At 27.9% G+C, this 26,927-nt stretch overlaps 3 protein-coding genes across 3 annotated transcripts in view; 1 reads left to right on the forward strand and 2 right to left on the reverse strand.

Annotated features, from left to right (window-relative positions):
• The window catches only part of LOC107165618 (cytosolic carboxypeptidase 6-like), a 60,680-nt gene that overhangs the window by 24,210 nt on the left and 9,543 nt on the right, over positions 1-26,927 (reverse strand). Inside the window, exons 3-10 of the mRNA XM_089217808.1 lie at positions 25,724-25,848; positions 25,083-25,177; positions 21,069-21,285; positions 16,118-16,247; positions 15,942-16,056; positions 15,501-15,612; positions 13,949-14,040; positions 1,463-1,573 (exon numbers count right to left, since the gene is read on the reverse strand). Coding sequence (XP_089073934.1) covers positions 1,463-1,573; positions 13,949-14,040; positions 15,501-15,612; positions 15,942-16,056; positions 16,118-16,247; positions 21,069-21,285; positions 25,083-25,177; positions 25,724-25,848 — 997 coding nt within the window. The remainder of the gene's footprint in view (positions 1-1,462; positions 1,574-13,948; positions 14,041-15,500; positions 15,613-15,941; positions 16,057-16,117; positions 16,248-21,068; positions 21,286-25,082; positions 25,178-25,723; positions 25,849-26,927) is intronic.
• On the forward strand, positions 6,011-7,972 carry LOC149062184 (uncharacterized). The gene is made up of 2 exons (XM_089217215.1): positions 6,011-6,452; positions 6,704-7,972. Exons 1-2 carry the CDS (start codon positions 6,249-6,251, stop codon positions 7,913-7,915), a joined length of 1,416 nt encoding a protein of 471 aa, XP_089073341.1. The 5' UTR covers positions 6,011-6,248; the 3' UTR covers positions 7,916-7,972.
• Positions 7,957-10,120, reverse strand: LOC149062185 (uncharacterized). The gene is made up of 2 exons (XM_089217214.1): positions 9,833-10,120; positions 7,957-9,542 (listed from the first exon to the last, which is right to left on the reverse strand). Exons 1-2 carry the CDS (start codon positions 9,982-9,984, stop codon positions 8,195-8,197), a joined length of 1,500 nt encoding a protein of 499 aa, XP_089073340.1. The 5' UTR covers positions 9,985-10,120; the 3' UTR covers positions 7,957-8,194.

Raw genomic sequence — 26,927 nt, forward strand, 5'->3', positions numbered from 1 at the left:
TAAAACATTCCACTATTAAATAAATTGTTATTTAATATACATGTTAAAATTTTCCAAAAAATAGAATTAAATATTTAGATTTATTTAAAGTTATATTTGTACTAAACCAAATCTAACCAAAACGTTTGTAAAGTGTCAATTCACTCATAAGTTAAAATAATAAAATCGTTACATTATAATAATGTACGAAATTCTTTTCTTTTTTTTTGCTTAAAATAAGTTCAACTTACTGTATATTACTTATTGAAAAGAAAATTCTATAATTAAGTAATATAAATTAAAAATAAAAATAAAAATAATATAAAATATCCATAGAAGTATAAGATGATAAATGTAGTATAGTCATTAGTTTCCACTTTCAATTAGGTAGTATTGTTTTTCATTGTAAGTATACAATTATTATTTATCGTTGAATTTAAATTTATCGCATGTGTTACAATTGACAATGACCTACTCAATTAAGGGATACCTACATATATTACAGCAGAGTGACCTCGCTGGTAATTTTTTTTTATAAATTTTCAGCCCGAATTTTCATCACATCGCATGTAAATGTTCAGCTATTTTTACTCATATCGAATGTCTGCGGCCATTGCAATATAAAATATATTTTTTTTTTCTGGGAGGAACCCGTGGCAACACAGACCATTGGGTGTAAGATGGTTCGGTATTTAGTAGTTTGTAACACGTATTTGTGGATGTGTGGCAAGGATATGTTTCTAAAAATCCCAGGTGGTCACCCATTCGGCAGCTTGCAACTGCGACCAGTATGCTCAGTACGTTTCCGCAGATTGAACGTACCAGCGCGACTCACCAAGCCACATAATATTATTATGATACATTCTATTGCACAAAACCTATTCGTATCAATGCTCTCAAGTTACACTCAAAGTGTCCCGAACAATAAATTATCGTTTTGATAATATTACAGACGACCGGAATAACAATCACAATAATAATTATGTTATTAAACTTTAACTTAAAATCTGTACTGCTGACAAATTCGAGAGCTCTGATTCTTTTCACTGTGTACCGATATTGTTGTGATGCATAACTATACCTATCATATTAAACACAATATAACAATAACGATATGACTTTATTTTATAATTTCTGTGATTTTGAAAAAACGTTTATCGAAATTTGCTTTATACTTTTAAACAAACAATACCTACTTTATTGTTGTAAGCATATATTTAAAACGTAATTACTTAACTCTGGTATTGGTTAGTAAAAAGACAAGTTAATTTATTTTTAAAAAAGCATTGAGTATATCAACTACCGCAATTTATTTATTTGTAATGCAAACTAGGACTGTAATTACTTACTTTGTGTTTAACTTAACTAATGGAATAATAAAAAAAAATATTTAAATATAAAACAAATATTTGTACAATTCATTACCACCTATCTTTCAGTTTGACTGAGACAACCATACTTATATTGTATTTAATATATTTACCTTCGTGACGTTCCACATTTTTTAAAATCTCTGTTACAGAGCGAGTGCGTTTGTTCATAACCTTCAATGTGTTGGGACAACAGTTTTGGAAACAGTATGTGTTTTTCGTATCTGAAAAAAAATCACAATGCCATTATAGTTTTAATGAACATAATTGTATTATTATTTTTTTATTCGTGTTCAAGACAAATCGTGAACCGGTAAATATACTGTTCTCTTTGTTAATTATATTGTATAGATATTTTATTTTTTTCAACTGAACAAAAAAAGTATTTCAAATAATCAACATTCCGACACATATAATATTTATGTTTTGGATGAAATAATTGAATCAAAAATCATAAATACCTATGAGTACTTTAACTATGGGTAGCTTGACATTTAATTATGATATGGAAAAATATAAGCCACACTGAGTATAAGACATCGTAAGCTAGACATGATTTAAAAAAGGAAATAAACTAAGAGCTTTAAATTCAAATATAGGTAATAAATCATAGAGCTAAGAATGTTTATGTTTATATTTTATATTAATTGTCTGTATTAACTGGCAATTTATAGATTTGAGCTAATCAATAGTACTGTAGTATTAAAAGTATTGGTTTTACTAAGAAGTTACCATACATCATATTATTATTGTTTTCATATTTAAATATTGCACTGTATAAAGATTAGGAACCTATCATATTTATGAATTCAGACATTTTGGCTCTAAGGCGGTAGATAGGAAAAATCTTCATCACTAAAAACATTATTGTTCGAAGGTGGGCGATTCAGATGGTAGTCCCGTAGAAAAATGTGATTGATTTCTTTTTCTCAGGAAAATTAAAATTGAAATTAACATTGGAGGGACATATGCACCACTAGCTGAAAAGCATATTACTGCAGTAACCGTTTCTCCACGTTTAGCAGATGTTGAAATGCCAACCTGTCGTTTACTTTTAGTAGCTAATAATTTTGACTGTCCTTTTGGATTTACTGTGATACCAGTTCCATCGCAATTGTATATTCTATTCGCATTCAGCTTATATCTATCAATGCAACCAGTTTATAAATTGAAGAACTGAGTATAAGCTACTTTATTAAAACGTATAGCGCGAGCACCAGATGTGGTTTCAGGTGTGTCTTAATAAAAAACTATTCATCCAATCCTGACCAGCCATTCTATCAGCCTGATTAAAACGGTGAGAGCAACCAATTATTTCGGCAAACTGAAAAGCCAATTTACGAAAATCTAACATCGTAAACCCAAAAGTCTTTTTTCCATAGATTTCAAATAATCAACTAAATATTCTAGTTCCTGCTGTTCATTAAAAATACATTTATATTTTCCGCTGGTTTTATCAATTACAAAATCGGGATTTTCTTTTTTCTATTTTACATATCTCTCCAATGTTGTCTTTGGAACTGCAAATTGCTGAGCAGCTTTTTTGAAACCCATTTCTTTTTAAGTACAAGTGTACAACAGAAATGGCTTTATCCATACTTTCGGTTGGTACAACAATTATTGCTTTAAATAATATAAAACCGTAAAAAAATGGGATGTGAAATGGGATGTGAAATGGGATATTACATATGGATACATTCTGTCCCGTTTCATTGTGCCCCGATATGCTAATTATATCTTATCTACGAGTTTTTCCCAAAAATGCAATTATTTTACTTAAACAAGAATAACATTAGTGTGTTATGTGGTATGTTTATAATAATACTCAAGTTATTCAATGATATTAAATGCCACTTACCTACAGTTAAAAATCGAAGAACGTTATAAGCATTCAACACAAAACAATGAATTGTCAATTACTGAAAAAGTATACGCGTTTTGATCGTGATAACGTTATCTATAATAACATGTAGGTATAACATTATTATTTTAGGCGAGACTGAGGGATATACGAAACGTTAAGTATTAAAAATAGCTGATACCCCGTTGTACCTCTCATCCACATTCTGCTCCGGGTTCCCCTAATAGATTGTAAAGATAACATTTTTTTTATAATTTTCTACAATTCTTTGAGAAATTATAACAAAAATACTTAACTATAAATACCATTTGTTGATTAAAAATGGACTTCAAGCAAGTCAAACTTTTAAATAAATAATTGTATTATATCAAATGCTAATTTGCGCTGATGCGAACGATTATTCTGTCTTTCAGTACTTACTGTTTTAAAATCGAGTAGGTATTAAATTATTAATTCGTAATTAACCAATTAACGCGTACGTCCAAAAAATCTTATTATAAAGTTTTCTCATTAATGGACTAAAGAAAAATACGACAATATAACTTAACTGTTCTCTGAATATTCAATTAATACAATTTATACTTTGTTTATAAATTAATAGTATAAATTATTTACCTCGCCGATTTCAACAGAAGTTTTTGATTTAAAATGAATCTAAATATGCGGAAACGACCCGTCTGAAAATGCGCAGCTAATACAATAGTTAATACCTATCTATACCATATATTTACGATGAAAGCGAGATTAATAAAAAATAAGTAGGATATATTTGAATATTTGAATATATTCTATGAAAAATTGAACCATTTTCCTCGAGAAAAATAATGATAACAACAGATAACACACTACACACCGCTATGATAATTGTAAATTAAATAATTTCTTAATCCCACACAAAACCTAAGTATTATATAGTTTAAATTGAACCTAATTTTATAGGTACTAAATTAATGAACCATATAATACAGAAGCAGAATGAAAGTTAGCCAATAAGGTAATAGGTGAAAATATATAACAGTTTGTTGAGATTTTTCCTGATTTTTTATAATTCTTTATTTTGATTTCGAGCAGTTTCAACTTGTAATACATTTCAAATCTCATCGCGAATAAACGAAACTAGGTATCAAAAATAAAAACAAACATTAATTACTTATAGGCTATAAACTATATAAGTTATAGCATAGGGTCAATTATTCTCCCTAATTGGGAACAACGTTTTTAATTAACGTTATCTAACAATTTGTGTGAATAATAATTAAACTAAGGTTAAAACTTTGAAGTTAATTAATTATTATAATATTATATCATTAGTCATTGCATATTTTAATTAGATGATATTATTTAAATAAAAAAATAAATATTTTAAATCTAATTAACAAACGATTGTCTGAAAACTGTGCACATTCTAACGAGGTTTCTAGGTATCTATCTACAAATACATCGAAAAATCAAAATTTAGTTAATATGTATTACATAATATACGCATATTCTATAGAATTATATGTACCATGGCATGAATAATTGAACAGAGTTCAGTAAATCTATATTTGCGTTGATAATTGTTTGAGTTTGAGTATAATGTTATACAGATATTACAATTGATTATAAATAATATGTTTATTTTACCATAATATGTATATATATGATACGGTGAATGTCGAAAATTGATAAATGACGTAATTTACCAAAATGATTCGATTATGTCGGTAAATGTAAAAAAACACATTTTAAACTAATATTTACATCTTTCACCGATCATTGACCTCATTTACTAAAGCTGGTGGTAAATGATGATAAACTATGAATTGAATGCGGAATGTAGAATTGGTTTTGTCCTCTTTTTGGATTCGATTGTTTTACTTGAAAATAACAACATAAGCTTAAATATGCCATAACTGCCTCCGTTGTCACATTACAATATTTTGTTTTTAACATGGCCATCATCCTATTTCTACCACCATAGCCTACTGCCAAATTTGCCGTGTGAATTACTTCGAACAACTCGTCTATTGTGACGTAAAATAAAACGCCAGAGTCATTTTCAACTATAAGTTTAATTAATTTTTCTTTTCTGCCAATTGTTACAACATCATATTTATGCATAATTCTATTATATGTTACCATTTTATTTTTATGTTCCAATTGTCAATTCTTTTACTTTTTGAATCTTGTTATTGTATTCTTCAGAACTAAAATAAAATATACTACCATCTCTCTTTTTACCGTCGATAATTTTTTCAATTGCTGCTTTAAACTTATTTTGATTCTCCATACTTTAAAATACAACTCGCTACAATATAGGTACCTACGCGTTGATACTAACTAATAAACTAAGAGACCATTTCATATTATTATTGGTTATCGGTGTTATTGCTAGTCGGGTTTTCGCTAATTTATCGCTATGATATTTTTAACTAGCGACGCTTTGTCGCATACCTATATATACTTATCACTGATCGTTTGCGAAACCGAAATGATAGTATCGAACATCAATCTCCAACTAAACTGGGGATTGACATCAATAACCGGGGAATGTCTACGTTCACAACATTTACCGCGTTTACATCATTCACCGTAACATATATATATATATATATATATATATATATATAAAGTTACTGTACGTAAGTGTTTGATAATGAAAGGTGGGTAATGGGTATTTCAAAGTTGACGAAATGACGAAGTTAGTAGGTACGTTACTATTATCAGATTCTTTAGTGTTTGGTGTATAGTTAAATCGAGTTGGCTATAGACATTAAAAACCAATGAGCACAATATAATTTAGCTATAGACGGTATGGACAGGATTGATAGCAGCGCGCCGTAGTAGTGAAAGTATGAACTAATTTCGGGGATCTATTTACTATTATGCATCTATCATCTATTATGATCTATTATCTATTATATTTTTATATTATATTATTAATTATTATTCTAATGTTCCTGGTTGTTCTGACTTGTGTAGATAGTTGTCGTCTATTTAGCAAGTTTGTCTACTATATTTTTTTTTTTTATCCATATTAATTAAAATAAATCAATATGACTGATTTAACTTTGAGCCACGGATTTCAGTCAATTTCGTACAATGTTGAATTCACAAATAATAAAGGGAAGAAATTGTATGACAGCAATCATGTAAAAAATGTAGTAGAGATAAAATGCAGCAATGGATGGTCTTATATTAAAGGCTCAGTTATAAGACAAACATCAGTTACTTTAGAACCATGGAAAGTAACTCTTGAAGTAAATAATTTATATTTATATATTTCATTTTTCCTTCATACATTTTTAAGAAAATTTAATTTTTTGCTATAATATAATTATGTCAAATATTAAAATAAATAAAACACTCTATAACATCGGTTCCCAAACAAAAACTGTGTTGTAGATAGTATTTAATATGTAGGTATATTCCAAATTGAAATATTTAAAAACGTTTCAACTACCTGATTATTATCTAAGTACTTTACTAGTTAAATGTTATTTATAAACAGATTGATGAAACCAGGTTGGTATTTTGTGCTTCTTGTGGTTGTCCTGCTGGCGCGGGTGCTAAATGTAAGCACATTGCTGCTGTAATTTGGTACATAAACAATGAAGATGGAACATCAAAAACAAGTTTACCACAAGAGTGGGGTACACCTACAAATTCTGCTCAAAACAAATATAAGAAGGGTAAAAGAATAGAAGATTTGTTTCCAAGAAAAAAATTAAAAGCAAACACTATAGTAACTACTCCTGTTTGTCACTCAACTCTTGTTGATAGTTATGATATTTTTGATATACCCTGTAGTTTTAGCAATATGTTGAAAGTTACATCACTTAGTGAAGTTGAAAGGGAATGTAAACTATGTTTAAATGATATTCTAGACAGTTTAGAAAATCAGTTTTTAATTAGCTCCTATAAAAAACATTTCTCCTTAATTTTATTTTATCAAAAATATAATGATATTAATTTGTTTTTAGCTTCTATGTTTCCCTTAAAAATGAATGAACATATTTTTTATAATAGGTATATAAAAGTTAATCAAAATGCATGTTTTAACATTTTTATTGAAACATTAAATCAGTCTGACAGTGATCTTTGGTTTGAAAATAGAAAAAACCGTATATCTGCTAGCACCAAGGCACATAAAATTAGAGTTTGCAGGAATTTAACTTCTGTTGGGCAATTACATTTAGTTAATACTTTTCTTAAAGAAACAAATTTAGGGAAAAAAGGTTCTATAAATGTTACTTATGGGAAAAATACTGAAGGAGTTGCAATTGATGCTTATAAGCAAATGTTTGACAAAGAAGTTATTAAAAGTGGATTAGTTATTTGTCAATTTATTCCTTGGTTATGTGCTAGTCCAGATGGATTAGTTTTAAAAAACGGTAAAATTGATGCAGTTCTTGAGATAAAATGCCCAATTTCTTGCCGAAGCAAACCCATAGTAGAAAATGGAATTCCAAATTTAAAATATTTATTAGTTGAAAATGGGATACTCAAGTTAAAAAAATCATCAATGTATTTTACACAATGTCAAATATTAATGTACTGTACTGGTTTATTAACATGTGAATTTTTTATTTATAATAATATTGAACCAGTGGCATTGACTATACAAAGAGATGAATTATTTTTAACAAATACTGTAAAAAAAATAGAAACATTTTTTTTTAATTATTACTTGCCAGAATTAGCTTCCAGGCAATTGTTATAATGTGCAATACTAATTGATAATTTTTATAAATAAACATGTAATGCATATTTGTGAAATAAAGTTTATTTTATAAATCAATGTTAGTTTATAATAATTTTAATATTTTTTTATATAATATTTATTATATTTATATAAAGTTTATATAAATATAAAATTACATTTTTAGGCATAATAATTATTAATATACAGTATACAGTGTTAATACAGTTTATAAGTATTAATTAGGTAGGTACACAAATCATAACTTATTTTTAACTATTAAACAAAAAAAAATACACCTTAAGACTTAATTATAGGTAATTGCAGATTGGTTAAAACGCAACATATATGTACAATATCATCAACATGGGGAAGAAGGTTAATTTTTAATTTATTAAGGATACCATACATTTTCATTCGTGCAAAGACCCTTTCAATGTGTATACGAACACTAGCTATACTATATGTTTCCAGTATTTCTGTCTCGGAAAAACGGCCATTATGCAATATTGGGGGCATAATTAAAATACTGTTACTATTTTCAATTTCAGTTTGTATGCCAGGAAACCCTTTGTCAGCAAGTACCTGATCACCGGGTTCTAATTTTTTTAAAAATCCTGAATCGTTTGTAATATATGAGTCACTTGACCTACCACCATAACATTTTGAAACAAAACAAATCATTCCATTTGGGTTGATTGCCACAAGAAATTTTATTGTATAACTACTTTTATATCTTGAATATAAATAAACCCGTTGTTCTACAGTATTTGGTTGCTCGACCTTAACTTCAGTACAATCAATAATACATCTGCAATCTGGATAATTTATTTTAAAAGCTTCAGGTAAACATTGTTTTACTGAATATTTATCGGGCCAAAAAATAAAGTCTTTAGTCTTTGAACTTAAAAAATGAAGACATTCAGTAAATATTCTTGAAACTGTAGAAGGATTGATTCCAAATAACACACTGATTGCTGAATAGCTAATACCCAGTTTTATTTTTATTAAGAAAATAAGTAATCTATTCTCTTTTTTAACAGAATTTATGTTTAAAGTAGGTTTTAAAAAAGAAAGTAAAAGATTAAATACACAAAATGAAGTCCCAGTTAAACTTATTAGGCGTTTTTCATTTGTTATTGATTCAAACCCTTTAAATGATTCACGTGATAAATATGAGATTTCACTTGAATCTGGCCCACACATTTTGTCAAGTAAACATGGTTTAGAAAAATTATTATCAAAACTTTTGGGAACTGAAACTTGTGTGTTTACATTGTTTTTATTTTGTATGCATTCAAAAATAAAGTTATCATTACCAGAAATATTTAAACTAACTTGGGTACTAACATCACATTTAGTGTTTAAATTAGAATGTTGGTTTACATTAATATCAGTAATATCAACATCAAATGTGTTGATGGTAGAATCATTCATAGCTTTACTATTTCTTAATTCTGACCGATTTCTAGAACGGTTGTATCTATTAATTTGTTGATCAGTATTGGGTTTAGGTTTATTGTACATTTTTGGAAAAATAGATGGAATATAAGATGGACTTTGTGGATCTTTAGATCGTATGTTTCCTACAAAATGATCTGAACATATCAAACTTCGAGTAGTCGGCATCCATAATTTTCCATTTTCCCTGTTAAATTAAGAATAATTTTAATGAATAGATTTGTGAGTAGATACCCACATACACAACACATATTTGTCATTTCTCATCATTCAAATTTAATTTTAGATTTTATACAAACATTAGACATTGTATAAATCTTAAATTATAAATAATATAAATTATTATCTATACCTAGTTGCTTAAATAGATTATATTTTTGTACCTACTTAAGAATGAGTGTGTGAGTTATGACAATTGTATTTTGTTTAATGATTTATTATCTTATTATCTTATTATCTAAAAATTTGGTAACTTACTCTAAACGGTTTACAGCTCTAATCCATTTTTTTTTCAATTCCTGTTCATACTGTCTATTGGGAAATGAAAAGAATTTGAGGTGTTTTGAAGTTTTGTATGTGTTGGAACAGTTCACTACACAGCACATGTTTTTTGATTTTGACTGAGCCATTTTAATTATTATAATTGAAAATTGAAATAAAATAAAACAAATTGTAAATAAATTTCACTGAATTCATGTGTGTTATACTACAATATACTACTATGGTTTATGTACAATGTACTTGAAGTGTGACCCGATAAAAGTTCACTCATAGTCCGCTAGGAGCGCTTTACCCATCCTGCATGACGTCTATAGAGATGATAGTCGTATTTTTAACCATAGCAATAAAGTCCAAGGAAAATCTGTACACATCCTTCAAAATTAGACTAGTATAATGGTATGTGAACTTCAAGGAATGGAACCGAACCCTCATCAGTTATTATAAAAATTATTTTTTTTTAGGAACCAAGAATGGAAAGGTTTTTTAGCGTACCTATAGGTCATTTTTGGTATAAAAAAAATTCTAAAAGGTTTCCTGGGATAAAATTTATGTTAAATAACGACTGAACAAATATATATATATATATAAATATCAAATAACTTAAAAAATTATAATCGAATATTGAACATTAATAATAAGTGTTTAGCATCTTTTGAATAATGGATAATAAATGTATTAAGAAACCAGGGTAGCCGCTCAGCTTTATATTAGGTGTTAAGTGTACCTACCTACTTTGTAATATTGATTTTAAGTAATAAAGGATCTATTAAATTTTATTTAAATGATAACAATCATTGCATACGAAAAATTATTCGGATCGAAGCCAGCCTGTCAGCCAATATTTTTAAGGATAATTTATTATATTTTTTTAATCCAGCTTCTACAAAGTCATGGAGAAAGATGGAGAAAAAAAATTTCTGGCACCGCGACAGTTTTATCGAAGTGCAGTTTGCTCATTTAAATCGAGTACATTCTGTTGTATTAACAAAATTCATTAACTAAACGAAACATTGAATTTATTAGTAACATACGAGTAAATACACCAAACTACCAGAAATATTTTGTAGATGATACCTATTTTTATAAAAATATATTAAATGTTTATTTAATCTAATTTAATTAATTTTAATTTCAAAACGCCAAAACAGACTGCGATCTCAAGATAGAAAAATTAGACAAAAAATCTGAATTCAAAAACGTATTTAAGTTAACACAATAAAGTAGATATTATAAGCAAATATAAAACACATTATCTATATTTAATTAAAATAATTAAATATTAAAAGATGTATTTTCATCGGCAATACGTATCATCCTATAGAAATTGACTGATTACAAGAATAGTTTGTCGTACAAAGTGGCTAAGTGAAAGGTTAATGAGAACCGACCTCAACACAATAGGAGATTCTAAGTTAACTATATGGAACGTACTCTGGACCATCAATCGACCCATCGATAAGTTTGCGTAGGAAACCCTGTTTAGATAACTCGAGTTAGCGATCTATCATCAACTAAGTGCTGTAAACATAATCTATTTGATACTGTTTCATAATCATGAGTTATATGTAAAATTTTCAATAAATAGACAGCAAAACTCAAAAACTTTTTCTGAACCCGTTTAAGTTGGCGCATATCTCTTGTGGTCTGAGCCTCAAAAATAACAATAGCAAACTCTAAAATAGACATAACACTCGCACAGTATAATGCTTTTAGTTGAGTTAGTAATTTAAATTAATTTAGTTTTTTCTTTTGGAAGAAGAAGTTTTTGAGACATACATACGAACATTATTTGAAGGTGCTTATTTTAAAATTGGGGATGCTAATATCTCCTAAGTCCACCCTATTTGCCTATGAATATTATCTATATTATAACATTAACGGTTGTACAATTCGTTGTATACATATGTGGTTATTAATTCAAAGTAAAAATGTGTGTTAAAAACAATAATTAGTATAAAATATTGTATGATACATTGTAATTTTTATTTTTACGAACTATCATTGATATCTTGGGTATTAGTGGTGGGATCCGTCTTTTGCGACCTATGCGTTGTTATATAGTTTATAATATTAGATATTATTTATTATTATTGTTATAATTGCCAATATCAAACAAACTTCCTATTAATAAAAATAATTTGTTTTATTTTATATCATATTTGTAAATGTACTCATATATTTAAGTATTTAGCCATAATTAAAAATATAGGTAACGGGCTTTAAAATCAAATAACTTTTTTGAATTATTTACTCTTCATTTATTTATATATTATATGGCTAGTTATATGCAACAGTTACAATAATTTTTATCATTTTTTATGACTGACTGTAGAAGTCAGAGTTAATCTATATACATCAATAATAATAATAATAATAATAATAATAATAATTGGTATATTGTTTTAACTAATAACAATTTTTACAGTACAAGGTTTAAAATGTAACTTAACTTTTTATATTATTTACTTTTCTTGGGATGTCTTTATTAGATTAAACAAGTAAAAATTAATTGAATATAAAATTATATTATTAGAAATGCATAACATTGAAAATTATTGTACAGTTAATAATTGTTTACCATTTACTGTTTAAAATATAAAATATTTATAAAAATAAATTTGACACCATCACATACAATTTTGCATTTAGGCGTAGGTATATACTTCTTTGAAAGATCAAAATCATATTATCTGTTATTTCGACTCCGTGTACTACCTACCTAAAATGGTAAAAAGCCCCAATCGTAGTGTTCTCCGTCCACCGGACTTGTCAGGTAAAAATTTCCGGTTGTATTCAAATAATTGGATATTTATGATTTTTTTTACCAAAAAGGTTGATAGATATAGAACCCAAATACTTTAAACCGAATTATATTATATAGCAAAATGACGCACTCTATTTAGGATCTACTGACCCGATCCTGATGATGTATTCTAAACGTTGAAACCATTTACCAAGTTTATCAAGAGGATTATTAGGAGCACTTTATTATTCGTTTTAAACGGTAAATGTAAGTTCCATCCCAATGACAACATACGTAAATTGTGGCCCGCACTATTTCTCAGCTATACATACGCAAGTTGAGGCTAGTGTTTCTTTCGTGTACACGTTAATAAAAATATGCCTGAAGAAAATAACATAACGTGTGTCGTATACAAAAGACATTTCTTACTGCCTATTATTGTTTATAGTTTAAATCAAAAGTATTAAAAAAATAAAACCAATATTTTGAATCATATCAATATTATAACAGTAATATTGACAGTCCTGACTTCCTAAGTATGATAAAATGGTGAGAAAAATATGGGCTTTAAATTGGTAATATATATTTTAATGGAAAAATATACCTAGGACGCAATTTACAAATGCATAAAAAATACACGTGTACATATATCCAAAAAACATTCAAGACACAATTTACATCAAAAATATACAATGGGACGCAACTTACTATGATAATCTATAACTACTCAAAATTATCAAAAAATGACTTTTCTTTACAAGCAAGTTCATACGGGGAGAAATGTTTATTGTTACACATAAAAAATATTGAATTCTAATATAATTATTGTGTTCAGAACTTAACTGACGGCAATTTCATAAATATTTTCTATTTAAATAAATATATGAGTACCTTAATGGTAAATAATATATTTTAAATTTGAAACACCAACTACCTTACAAAGAAGTGTAATAATGAGCGGTATTGTCATGTAGTTTATCTAAACTCTAAAGTGCACGATTTTTGGATTCAACGAGATTTTCAGGAGAAATTATTGCATTAAGGCTTAAGTATAACAATACATATCATCGCCTTATACAGTTCCACGAGGTCGGGATAACATTATATGGATGCAAAACGAAATTTTTCCGGTATATAGGTATAAAGTTTTGCCTTTGAGCCCAAAGAACGCCCGTTAAACTTTGTTGTTTCGGGGATTCATTAAAAATGCACCCTGTATAAATTTAAAACTTCAACTATACGGGTTTACCCACATTCACGAAAGTTTATATACTGTCATGATGAAAGTTTTTAAAACAGCTTATGGCCTACGGGGCGTGTAATTTAATTTAGAGAAGACCCCATCTAACCTGTACACATCGTCGTAAGCGTTCCCGTAAGTAAACACACCGTGAAGAGACGAATGAGCATGCATGTCGATTACCAAGTCAAGTTCCATGTTCTGAAATAAACAATAAAATAAAAATATGTGTGTAAAAATTATTATATTTGTAATTACCTACATTAATATTATAAACGAAAATTTGCCACATCATAACAAGTATATTATTAATTAAATTAATATACCCATAGGTAATACATACTGTCCGTGTATTTACTAAGGATGTATTTAATAGTGCAAGAAATCCTATGTGTTGTACTGGAGAACAATTTTTTTAAATTTGTTTATTATAATATAATATTTAAGGTAAGGATTTCATTGCACTTAACTACTTAAGACTTTACTATGTTTTTAAAGCAACATAATATTATGTTTGCTCTTTTTGTAACAGATGCGTTTCGCATATCATTGACTTTTATTCTTTTTATGGCATTTTACTATGTGCCACATAAATTGACACGAAAAATGCCACTCAAAAGATCATGATTGTAGGAAAAATTATTTTTATTTTATTGATTTATATTTTATACCTAAGTTATATATCAATAGAAAATTTAAGATAAGAATAAAAATAAGTATTAAATCGAATATCTTCGGTAAAATTCGAAATTTCAAACGTTGTAACTAATTCAAGTCATACAATTCCAAATAGATATTTAAAACAAATTGTAAGACATTTTTCAGATTTTCAAACACACCTTCACAAACTTTTTAGATTACAAAAAAAATGAATATATTTTATATAGATGATATTAAGAATATTTTTGAACTTTAGACAAACTGAAGGTTTATTGAGCTCAAAAGACATCCCATACTCAGTCCTACAGCTATATATTTCTATATAAAAAAAAACGTTGTTGAAATTAACAATATACACTGTATATGTGTGCATATTTTTATGTTTGTATATCAAAAAACTTTTTCAATAATTCATAATTCGTATGAAATATACTTTAAATATTTTACTGAAAATTGTTAACTCACGTAACCCCACATGAATTTATTCAGTGGAGTCCATATTGTATTATCTACTTGAAGAATAAATGAATAAATAGTATCTGTACTTAAATAAAACTTGAATATTTGATTGTTGCCATTGTGGGAAATATTAAACTTAAATGATTTAATATTTTATTGATTATTATTGTATAGCAAAAATTTAAAATAGTTTTATGGTTTAAACTTTTCATGTATAAATTGATAGGATTTTGAATTCAAAATTTGAGTTTATTATTTAATGCACCATCTTAGCACTCCTCTACCACGTTACTATACTACTATTACTACTCATGGCATAATAATCTGGTATAATCTCAACTTGGACAAAATATTATACAGCAGGCGGAAACAAATTGTTATTATTACTATAATACTATGTTTAATGATTACGTAAGCATGTCTGTGTTTTTCGATGGACGATACCAAAAAGCAGATAGCCTGACATAGCATAAATGCACACGTACCAAGTTGTGGACATACCTACTAGTGTGTTTAGCTATGTATGCCACTGAGTAGCTTACCTCGTGCTTTTCAATTTCTATCAAGTGATTTTGAACGGCGTACAATATCGGATGAACCCATTGCGATATCTTGTGCCAAGCTCTGTTCAAGTCGATTCCCAGCAAATTGGTTCTGAAATAACAATACTCGAGTTATAGTATTCGCTTATGCCTTCTTCATCTGATAAGGATGAAACATGTCTCAAAAAAGTATTTAATATTTTACTATGATGTTATCTTCTGAGTTTTGACTACATATGATTATGTCATAATATCGTTGACTATAAAATGGTCTATTATGTTTGTTGTGTTAATTATTATATTATAATATATAGCAAACAAATGTGAATTAATAATCGTCTTCCACATAATATCCATAAATCCAATTAAATCAATATATCCACAACTGTTCGTATTTAGAACAACGTATTGTAATACAGTTGTCGGGAAATAATTACTTACCTAGAATTTCCTAAAGTGACTCCATCGGGGTTCATCATCGGTATTAGTTGAAAGACGACTTTTTTTCGAAGACGTACTACGACTGGATGGTTGCTAATCAAAAATTCAATGATCCCTGTCGCATAAAACTAATGATTTAAATCATTCTGGTTGTTGTTTATTTTTTAAGCTTTTACCTTGACAGACATAGGAACTGGGCGTCTCACATCCGTGCACCCTTCCTAATATCACAACGACATGTACTTTTTCGGTTGGATTCATATTCATTGGATTAGTAATAGTAACCAAGTCCAACCTTTTGTTTTGCTGGAATATAGAAAAAAAAAATTTTAAATTTAAAACTGTATAAGTAGGTATTCTTATTGAATATTAATTATGAAAGATAAAAAAAAATACACTTTACATTTAGGGTCAGTGTATTTTATATTATATTAAAATAATATACAGTTCATTAATATTACATATTATACGGCTCGAATTTAATTTAAAATACTTTGGTATTTCATTTTTAAACTTCAATTCAACAATTTATTTAATATATTTTTATTTTGTTAAAATTTATTAAGTATTTACCGACTTAATTTTACTTTAACTCAGAATAAGAAACATTTTTTTGATAATCATAACTCATAAGGATAGTAAACTCACAGGGTCCAACGCTATTGAAGGGTCGTGCCAAAGTCTCATTATTTTTTTTTAGCTTTAAAACACATCCACATATGTTGAGGCCCCATTGCATTGCACCTCCACCCCCTCCCCCTAAAACCAATACTCAGAACTTCATTATATACATAGCAAAATAATATTATTCAAACATTCAGATAATTATGACAGACAAATTAAATAAATTTAATCATCGAAATTAAATAACCTAGTTTTAATATTAAAACAATATACATCTTATTATATTACATGTTTAATACACTTTAATGCAACAATGATTTAAAATGGCTTATAAGTTACAATACAATTATTTTTATATGATTTCTGTTTATATACTCGGAAGATTGAAGTTATAGACATTTCGAAATATTTGTCAATATTAATATGACCATTCAAAGACATACAGACCATACGATGGGAACTTCATGCAACTAATTGAAAACAATTTTTGTTTTTGTTTGTTTTAAATTGCAAGTCTCTACATTTATTTTTAGTATTTATGTAATACAATAATATGTATGATATGCCTATAGTAACATAATGGGTAGACAAATCACTTCTATATTATATTCGTCGTACTTCATGAGCTGGGTAGAAAATAATAATGACTAGTTAGTAGTTACTATGCATGCTTAAAAAATATAAGGTTTTTTGAGATAAAAAAATATCTAAATCCACACAAAGTCACGAAAATGGACAAAAACTATATATTTGGTATAAATGCGTATATGAAATGGGAAGTAACGCATTGGACCCGTGGTTTACTAGGAGTTAATTTTTTTTTTGGAGGTTAAGGGAAGTATGATGATTATCTATTGTATCTAAAAATATAATGATTGTGGAAAAGGTAACACCCTTCATCTCCTCAAATAAATCCATCAATCCATGTAGTATATTTTCAATGAAAAATCTATATACTATAGTATGCAAACATTATATATAGCAGTTTATGAAGTCTTGTAAAATTAATAACAATATTTAAGTTATTATACTATATCCGTATTAAAATTACCAAAACATCAAGTGCTTTTAAAATATAAATATTTTAATTGTAAATCAGTAATTACATAAAACGTACGCACACAAATGGAATTGAAAATAAATATTAAAGATTAAGATTAAAAATATGCTGTAATATGTTTAATAAATTAAAACTTAAAACAAAGGATTGAGTGGAAAAATTATCTATAACTTTTTCATCACTATATTCATTATAACTGTGTCTTTCTTGTCCCATCTTTGTCATATTATTTTAGATTACGCCAATGCACACAAAACGTCGTCACCATTTAAGGCTGACGTAAAGAAAATTGAATACAAAAGTCACTATAATATATACCATAAATACATATAGTCAATGTACCAAAATACATGGTTGATCGAACATTTTTACGCTCGTGTTAATGTGTTGTGTGGCATTATTATTTTTACGACTGACGACGCAATTTTACGTCTGAACTATTTTTCATTTTTTCGGGAAACGTATTATTTTACTGTTCAATAACTTACTGTAATCCGCAACATCATTAAACCATTCATGCTGTTTTGCAAAAAAAAACATAGCGCACTGCAGAATATAATACAGACGTGTTACATTGTGATACATTCGTCGAAACCGTGCCAACATTGAACAAATGCTTTTAAGATTATATTTGTGTATATAGTGCCTTTAATGCACGTATTCACTATTTTTGTTTTATAATGTCATTGCTTTTATTGACATTGTGCTTTAGAATCTAAAGTATGACCATCGATTGTAAAATTCTATTATACCTATATGCTATGTACTATGTAGTATGATCAATGGTATAGTCAATAAGTCAATGGAAGAATAAATATTTATTGATCATGGTATAATATAATATAATAATAACAGATGCATCAAAAAAAGAGGTATAGGATTTTTTCAATAATTTTCTACAGTGGCGTGTATCCAAAATATCTTTATTAAATCATATATTTATTAAAAACAAAAAAACTAAAATCTCCGTATGCAGTTTAAAATAATGTGTATGTACTGATTAACTACTGATACCTTGAATTATGACATCGTTTGTACGCAACTATTCAAAATTATCTGAGTAAATAAGAATAAAATTTCAATTCTTATTGATTCGCATTAATGATCATTATTATTGATTACCTACCATTTGTCACGAGATTTATGAAAAATATAAAATAAAGCGTTGAATTAAGAATATTAGCAAAACGTAGCACCAAAACTCTAAAAATAGCACTAAAATTCTAAAATTCTTCAAATATGCAAAAAATAGCAAAATAAAATTTCATATTTAGAGTCCGTGGTGCATTAAACAAATTTACAGCCCACTCTGCTATTTTTATCTCTATCCTATAATAAGTAGCAAATGCTATGAAATCTGAACCCTGGTTATAACTTATAAATTATAATATACCTACCTACTATCGTTTTGTTTTAAGAGCACGTCGCACCCGCATGTGTTGTCTCCGTCTTACACACGTACGGCATAGGAAATGTTCGTTCGCTAGTTTCAATAGGGTATTGTCAGTTTTGATATTAGAGTGAGTCCACCTATTATTAAACTTTTAGGTAGCAACATTATCTGTGTTCTCTCGTTGGTTTTTTACGATATTTTAATTTTTAAGTGAGTTATGAACATTTTAAAATATTCATAATTTAAGTATATACCCATAACTCACTCTAATATCAAAACTGACAATACCCTATTGAAACTAGCGAACGAACATTTCCTATGTCGTACGTGTGTAAGACGGAGACAACACATGCGGGTTAGAGTGTTAGACGTCCTCTTAATAATAAAACTATAGGTACCTTTATAGCCATATATAATAGTAGGTACTAACTATGACACTACTCACTACTAAAATACTATAATTTATATTTATATTGTATTTTTCTATAAACACTTAATTAGTTTATTATTGTAATAATATTGTCCTTCTAGCAATACCCACCCAGTACCCATCCACCCACCCATATTTAAGGTGTTGCTTGAGCAACACTTGGACCCTAGGTTACGCGCCACTGATTTTCTATGATCATATTTACTACTAGAAAATTAATTAATTTGTAATCATTAGAGCTTCTTTGCAACTATAAAGTATTATCGACAAAATACTATTAAGTAATAAAAAAAATTTACAAATAAAACTAATTATTGATAACAGTTTTCAATGGGAAATATAAGGATAGTTTAAATCTAAGTTTGATGTATATTTTTAGTAGGATTATTTTGTATGATTTTGTATATATATATATAATCTCTAAGTATTAACTTTTTGACGAATTTACTTTTCGTTGAAATTAAATTTGATATTTATAGTGTAGTGTAAAAGGTGTGATCTATAATACACAATATTTGAACTTGGCTTTTAGATTGGATAATTACATTAGTTTTAAAACCATACATTTAAGGCACTAATGTAAAACACAGCCATATAGTGCCAAAAATAATAACATTATTGATATAAAATGACTAGTAGGTACCTACACAACGTAAAATGATTGCTTTTAGTTAATAAACTACGTAACTATATTATAAATTATACCTATATCATGTTTTAATATAATTTTCAATGCATTTAACTCATTTTGAATAAGAGAATGTCAGCGCACTATTTGTTTTCTCTCTTTAGCCCACGCTCGACATAGACAAAACGCAATTACGCAGAATTATTTTTTCTATATCTTAAGTAATCTTAGAGTAAAATCACCCATTGACCATTACAAAAAAAATAGAGAATATTATTTTCGAGTGTATGACATATCGATTTGTCTAAATATTGTCTCAAAAAAATTTAAACATCTGTTGACTATAATTCCTCCGGAACTACAATTAGCATTGCAACTCGCTAAATACTATAAATACATTTCACCGCTCAAAATGTTTAAAAGGTCTTATTATCAACGAGTTTAAATACAACAAATATAATAAAAAATACATTCAATAGATCTTGGTCTGGCCTCAGCGCAACCTGTACGGAAATGCTCTCCGTCACAGGTCTCCAACCAATTGCCAATCCTGCTTACCAAACATTTATAGTCTAGCCTATAAACTTACCTATCTGCACACATAAACAATGTTTGTGATTATTTAGGCAGTATCTTTAACATATCATTTAGATTTACAACATTTTTTTGTTTATTTTGAAAGTCAAATACAAAATCGAATAAAAATAAAAATATTAAATATAATATCGATATGTCATTCCCTCAAAACTATTATTCTATATCTTTTTTTTTTTAATAGGTGATTTTACTTTAAGATTACTTAAAACATAGAATAAACATTTCTGCGTAAATGTGGTTTGTCTATGTTGAGCGTGGGTCAGATAAAGAAAACAAATAGTGCTCTGACATTCTCTTAAGTCGTCCTCGTGTTTATTACAATATCCCATACAGGCCATACACAAACCTATTGTATTATTATTTAAAATTTAAATCAAACTTTAAAAATGTATTACGATCGATTGTCCTAGTAGTTCACGTTTGAAGTAAGGCAGCTTTTTTTTTTCAATCAAAGACAAATAGTTTTGCTGCCGAGTGTACGAGTACGGAAACGAGTAGGAAAATTGATAGCTATCGTCGTCCTTGTCGAATGAAAATAATATGCTGAGAACGTAGTTGTTGTCGTGATACAACGATCTGTGGTAGTGCACCCTGTATACCGGTATGCGATACCTGAAATAAGCAACAATAATATTAAGACAGTTGATTTATAAGTTTATTAAATGTACTTAAAATCTAACGAAGTAAGTAAATTTTCATTCATAAATCATAAATTTTTAATTTGTAAATTTGAGTAAAACTTGGACCCGTGTTTTAAGTCGAAATAATATATTTTACTAGGTACTAGTCCATACCTATTTAGATATGCTGCACGCGGTTATTATAGTAAATAGTAAAAAGTTTTGAACTGCATAAATTAACTACTAAATTCATAACATTATATATTCCTGCAGTTAAGGTTCGGGTGCAGATCTCAGATGTGTATTACTTAAGGATGGTTAGGAAATTATTTATTTAATTCTTATTATGTTTATTGAACAGTTGAGCATTATTTTAAATGTGATGACGCTGTTGTATTTATGTGCTTATAATGGAAGCGAGGGTAAAATCATGCTTATCTATGATTGTTTTTATGACTATTGTTAACTTGAAAATATCCGTATTATAATTTTTTGTCTTATAATAGTTAATAATATTACTAAAAGACACAGATTTAAATTATTTAAGTTATATAAGATTATAACTATACTATGCACACGTTGAAAAATAGTTGTCTGCGTGTAGCTAGTTAATAAAATAAATATAATAAGTTTCGATTACTTATGTCAAGGTAGTCCATCTTATAGGAGTATGAGGCTCCTAAAGTCATTTTGTTTGAACCCCTCAGAAAACTTGATATGTAGTAATATAGGTATTTAATAATAAAATTGTATATAGTGCTATGAGTGTGATAAAAAAATATCAATAAGGATGTAGGAGACGGCGACAGTCGATCATATCACCGACTAATAAAAAATAATAATTATGCATCAGATTAATCACTGCCGAATATCAGAATATTCTATTGATATTGAAAAACTAGCTTTTAAAAAACAGTGCCAATCACCAGAATATTAATTTTAATTGTAATATTTAATTAACCTTATCTTCAAGTAATTATAAATTAATATTAATCTGTAATGTGATAACTAGTGTATTATTATAAAAGCTTTGCTAAAATATGTTTTCTATGAAAATAAATATAAAACTATATTTTTTTCCTTTTCGAGGACTTCAGTGTCTAAATAAATGTTTAAATTAGTTGGTGAGTTGTTCGACAGCAAAAGATTAGACCAGGCGTGTCCAACATTTTGTGAAGACTGGGTCACAACACATGGGTAGAAGTTGTTTTGGGCCACATACTTTTTGTCAATACTACCATTGATTAAATATAAAATAATATTGTATATTTAATCAATGTTAATACATTCAAATTTAATAATTATATTCTATAATATAACAATACATTTTTTTATAATTTTACAATAGCGAATAATAAGCAGAAATATTTTTAAATACACATTTTTTCTCGTAATATTATTTATTAATATATTATACCTATATACAATTAATTAATATTTTTTAAAGTTAAGCGAGCGCCTCATCACAATCGACCACGAGCCGCTGGTCTAACCCATCCTGCCTTATGTGATCACTGGATTAGAATCGATCGTTAAAAGGAATCAAAAATTAAAACCTAATAACCAAATATGTGTGTGATATTATTTAATCGATATATTTAATTTTTCGTAAATACATTTAATTTTTTTTGTCATTTAGGTAGCTCGGAAAACAACATATTGTGTATAGACAATATGTACAAAAATTATCCTTTTTGACTTCGGTGAGCAATTATATGTCGATATGATTGGTATCTACATTGATACTTGGTCATATAATATTATGTGAAGAACACACACCTCACAATTCAGCTCAGCGTTGTATTTATCAACTCGTACAACTGTATAAATAAGTAGTTTAGCTATTATTATATATTAAATTGGGAGCCGTATTATCAGTGAAATTTATAATTGAACTATATAATAGTATAATAATATGTGCATACACCTATGTATAATAATTTGATGGTTTGTTAATTAATAATTTGCAGGGATACGAATAATTGAAGTGTAGTGGACGAAGCTTCCACCCTCTACCTCGTTCCAACAGTATCACTCTTATAGCTTTCACCCCCCCCTCCCCCACACACACACACCTCTTCCACGACTGACACAGGACTCACTCGTTCGTTAAACTCAAATATTCACGTGTAACGCAACAGTGACGCCGTTGCCGGTTAAGCCCGAATAACGGTGGTACACGAGTATAATAATAATAATATTAAATTGATATTCGTCACGAGGTTCATGTTGAAGTGCGTCACTAAAAAAAAAAAAAAAAAAAAAAAAAATGATTAGAACTTTCAGCCACCACCGTAATTCCACCTGCAAGGTTTGCGACGGCTGTTCAGCGATAAACACAGTGTTGTGATATTATAATATATTATGAAATAGTGCAACGTAGTATCGAACTAACGGACGTGAAAATTATAATTGAAATATATATACATAATACGTAGAAACCCATACGCGAAAAATTGCAGTATAACGCAAAACATAATGTAATAATATATTATTGTGTACGAGTCGTATACCTGTATATTAGGTGTATAATAATATCGTATACCTGCGTAGATAAATATGTCCATAAATTTTCAACGAAAACTTTAAACTAATAAAAACCGAAGGTATTATCATAATAATATTATATACGGACGGGATTTTAGATGTAGTCGAACCCCTTCCCCGTCCTTCCTTCACAACCAGCCGCGGTCGTCGCACACGACGTTTATTCCGATTATTATTATAACGTGTATACAACAATTGTCGATTTAATCGTGCCTCGTAGGGTGGAAATAAATTAAATTAGAAACTAAAATTACAATCCAAGACAAGTAAATAATATTCCAAACCATGATCGTTATTATAATATTGTACAGTTTTCCATTAATACAGTTACAGTTTAGAGTTGGGTGTCCCTAAATATTTTTACGAGACCACACTATACAGGATGATTTATTAAGCATGCCATTTCCCTTTTTTCATCAATAGTGTAGTAATTCAGAATATGATTTTTGGAATTCTTAAGTATTCTTAAAGACCACATTTAAAATTCTTGAGATTGTTTTCAGTAACTTCAAGTAGTGTCCTTTGAATATATTACAATTGAGAGTTTCAATAATCAAAACTTGAATAATATCATTATAAGAGGAAAAATCACTCTGTACAATATTATACCTAAACATTCGATTTTAATTTGGACTATTTTCCTTTTCGTGAAGTGGGAATGTGAGATATTGTATATGTATACATTGTGACAGACATTTTTTGAAGATTTTAATATTTTATACTTGCAAATTAGGTACCTATAGTTGGTAAAAACTAGACAAAATGGAAAACTCTATGTGTCTCTGTTTACGTAAAAATCAATCTCTGCTGGCACTTATTTTTAAATTAACTACGATTAAAATATGGTGTAATATAAAAGTAAACCCAAAACTTAAGCCTATTGATTATAACACCAGAAAACACAAGTTGAAATTTAGATTTGTAATTTAAATAGGCTCATGAAAATTAAAAATGTAATTGTATCCTTATTAATTTACCACAAAAAGAGTGGTTCACATTTGAAAAATAGTAAACTGTATGAAAAACACTTCATAAATAGTATAAAAATCCAAGTTTTTTAAAATATAGGTAGTCCTAAAATGAACTTTTACATCACATAATTACAAAAATCCAAATTTAAATATATTTAGTATTGACGGAAAAAATGAGGGTGAGCTTGGTGAATCACTCTGTCAATATAATCGACGATAAAACGTGCGCACCCTCCGATTGCGGACGCTTGTCATACATGTTGGTACATACCATGTGTTTCGGCTCGTACTCCTCACTATGGGAGTCATCCCGTTTTTGAAAAGATTGTTTTTATTGCTGATGTTGACGATGTTGAATATAACGTTCTGAAAGCGTAGATGGACGTTAAATGAATTAATTTCTAACGGAATGTAGCCCTAGGCGCAACTGGAACCAATTATTTTTTCAGGAGCAGGGGCTGTTTGCTCTCTCATTTTTTCTTTATTGATGTGACGTTTGTCAAAATTTACTCTACACTTATCTATTAATTTAATATTTTTGTAAGTGGCTTATAATAAATACCTATACATATTACGAGTATTTTACATGCGTATAAAAATATTAAGTATATTAATCAACAAATTTAATTTCTAGTTCGATTCAGATTTTCTGTCATTTGAATTATAATATATTTTCTACACTTCATATATATATTTTTTTAAATAAATTAACAAAATATCAGGAAATATTGTGAATATCCAAATTTGAAAAACAATTTATTGCATACTCGTTCTTATAATACCAATTTGATTTTCCATGAAAATTGAATAAGCATTAATGAAAATATATCCGTGATTAATTGTCCAATATATTATAATAACTATGTATTTGGGAGAGGTGCGTTAAGGTAAATACATATATGGGTTACGCACTTGATCTTGTCTCGTGTTTTCCACGACAAAATTGAACCACAGTCTATGCCGCGGGTTGCAAGTGTCCGGCCGTATGAACAGATCGTATTCGTATTCACATACCAAATCGATCCTCCCCAAATTACCTGAGACATACGTACATGTAAAAAATATTATAATTTATATATAATTGCAATATTACGACGGATAAGCTGACTGCTACGATCTGATCCTGATTGGGACAGTGATCTACCGAAAAATTATCGGTAGTCTGTTCAAAATATATGTCCGTACGCATAATATTAACTGCATGACTCGAACCACAACAGTTACGGTAACAAAATTACTTTTTACGTGTGCCCTGATACCCGTTTCGACAACAGCCAATTTAGTTTTAAAATTAAGCTAGCTTTATGGTTTTTAAATAATGTAAAATATATATATCATTATTTTTTATTGCAATTTTTGTAAAGCCATTGCGAGAGTTCAAAAAAAAAAAAAATGTATATCAAATTTTTATTTAAAATTTCTTATTAAAATAAGAATAAAATTTTTTATTTGTAATTTGTATTTATATTAATTATAAATGCAATGACTTTTAATCTAATAAGAATTTAAAAAAAACTTTTGCGATACTTTACAACAATTTTAGTAGAAGTTAATGATAATTTACTTATTATATTTAAAAAATATTGCCAACTCAATTTTAAACCGACTATAATGGCTTTGGTCGTAATAGGTATGTGGGCGAAACAGGCCACGAACTTTCATGTAACTATTGTAACTTGTAATAAAATATAGCTAAGTTATTTGTAACTTTGTTGCAAAATTACTTTTTTAAATTAAAGTTTTGTGGTAACACTTTACATTATATTTATTTTTCTTAGGTACACATTTCGTATTGTATTGTATTTTATATTTTTTATAATTTAATGTACTAAAAAAAAAAAGAGTAGGTTATTAGAGTAAGTATTCACATTATTATTTATTATTTAAATATTAAATATTGTGTTAAAGAGCAACAGTTGTTTTTCTGGTGATATTATCATTCTACACAGCATAAACATAATATAATATTAGACGTCTTAACAAATTTTTTTTTTTTAATATTTGGTATTTCTATAGGTCCTTTTGAAAAAGAAAAAACTCATTTTATTATAATTTTTTATTTACCAACTTAATGTATAAAGAAAACAAGGCAAGGTTTATTAATTATTATAAACCC

This window comes from Diuraphis noxia, unplaced genomic scaffold, assembly GCF_037042655.1.
Source record: "Diuraphis noxia isolate RWA-SAM2 unplaced genomic scaffold, SU_Dnox_SAM2 contig0001, whole genome shotgun sequence".
Lineage (NCBI taxonomy): Eukaryota > Metazoa > Arthropoda > Insecta > Hemiptera > Aphididae > Diuraphis > Diuraphis noxia.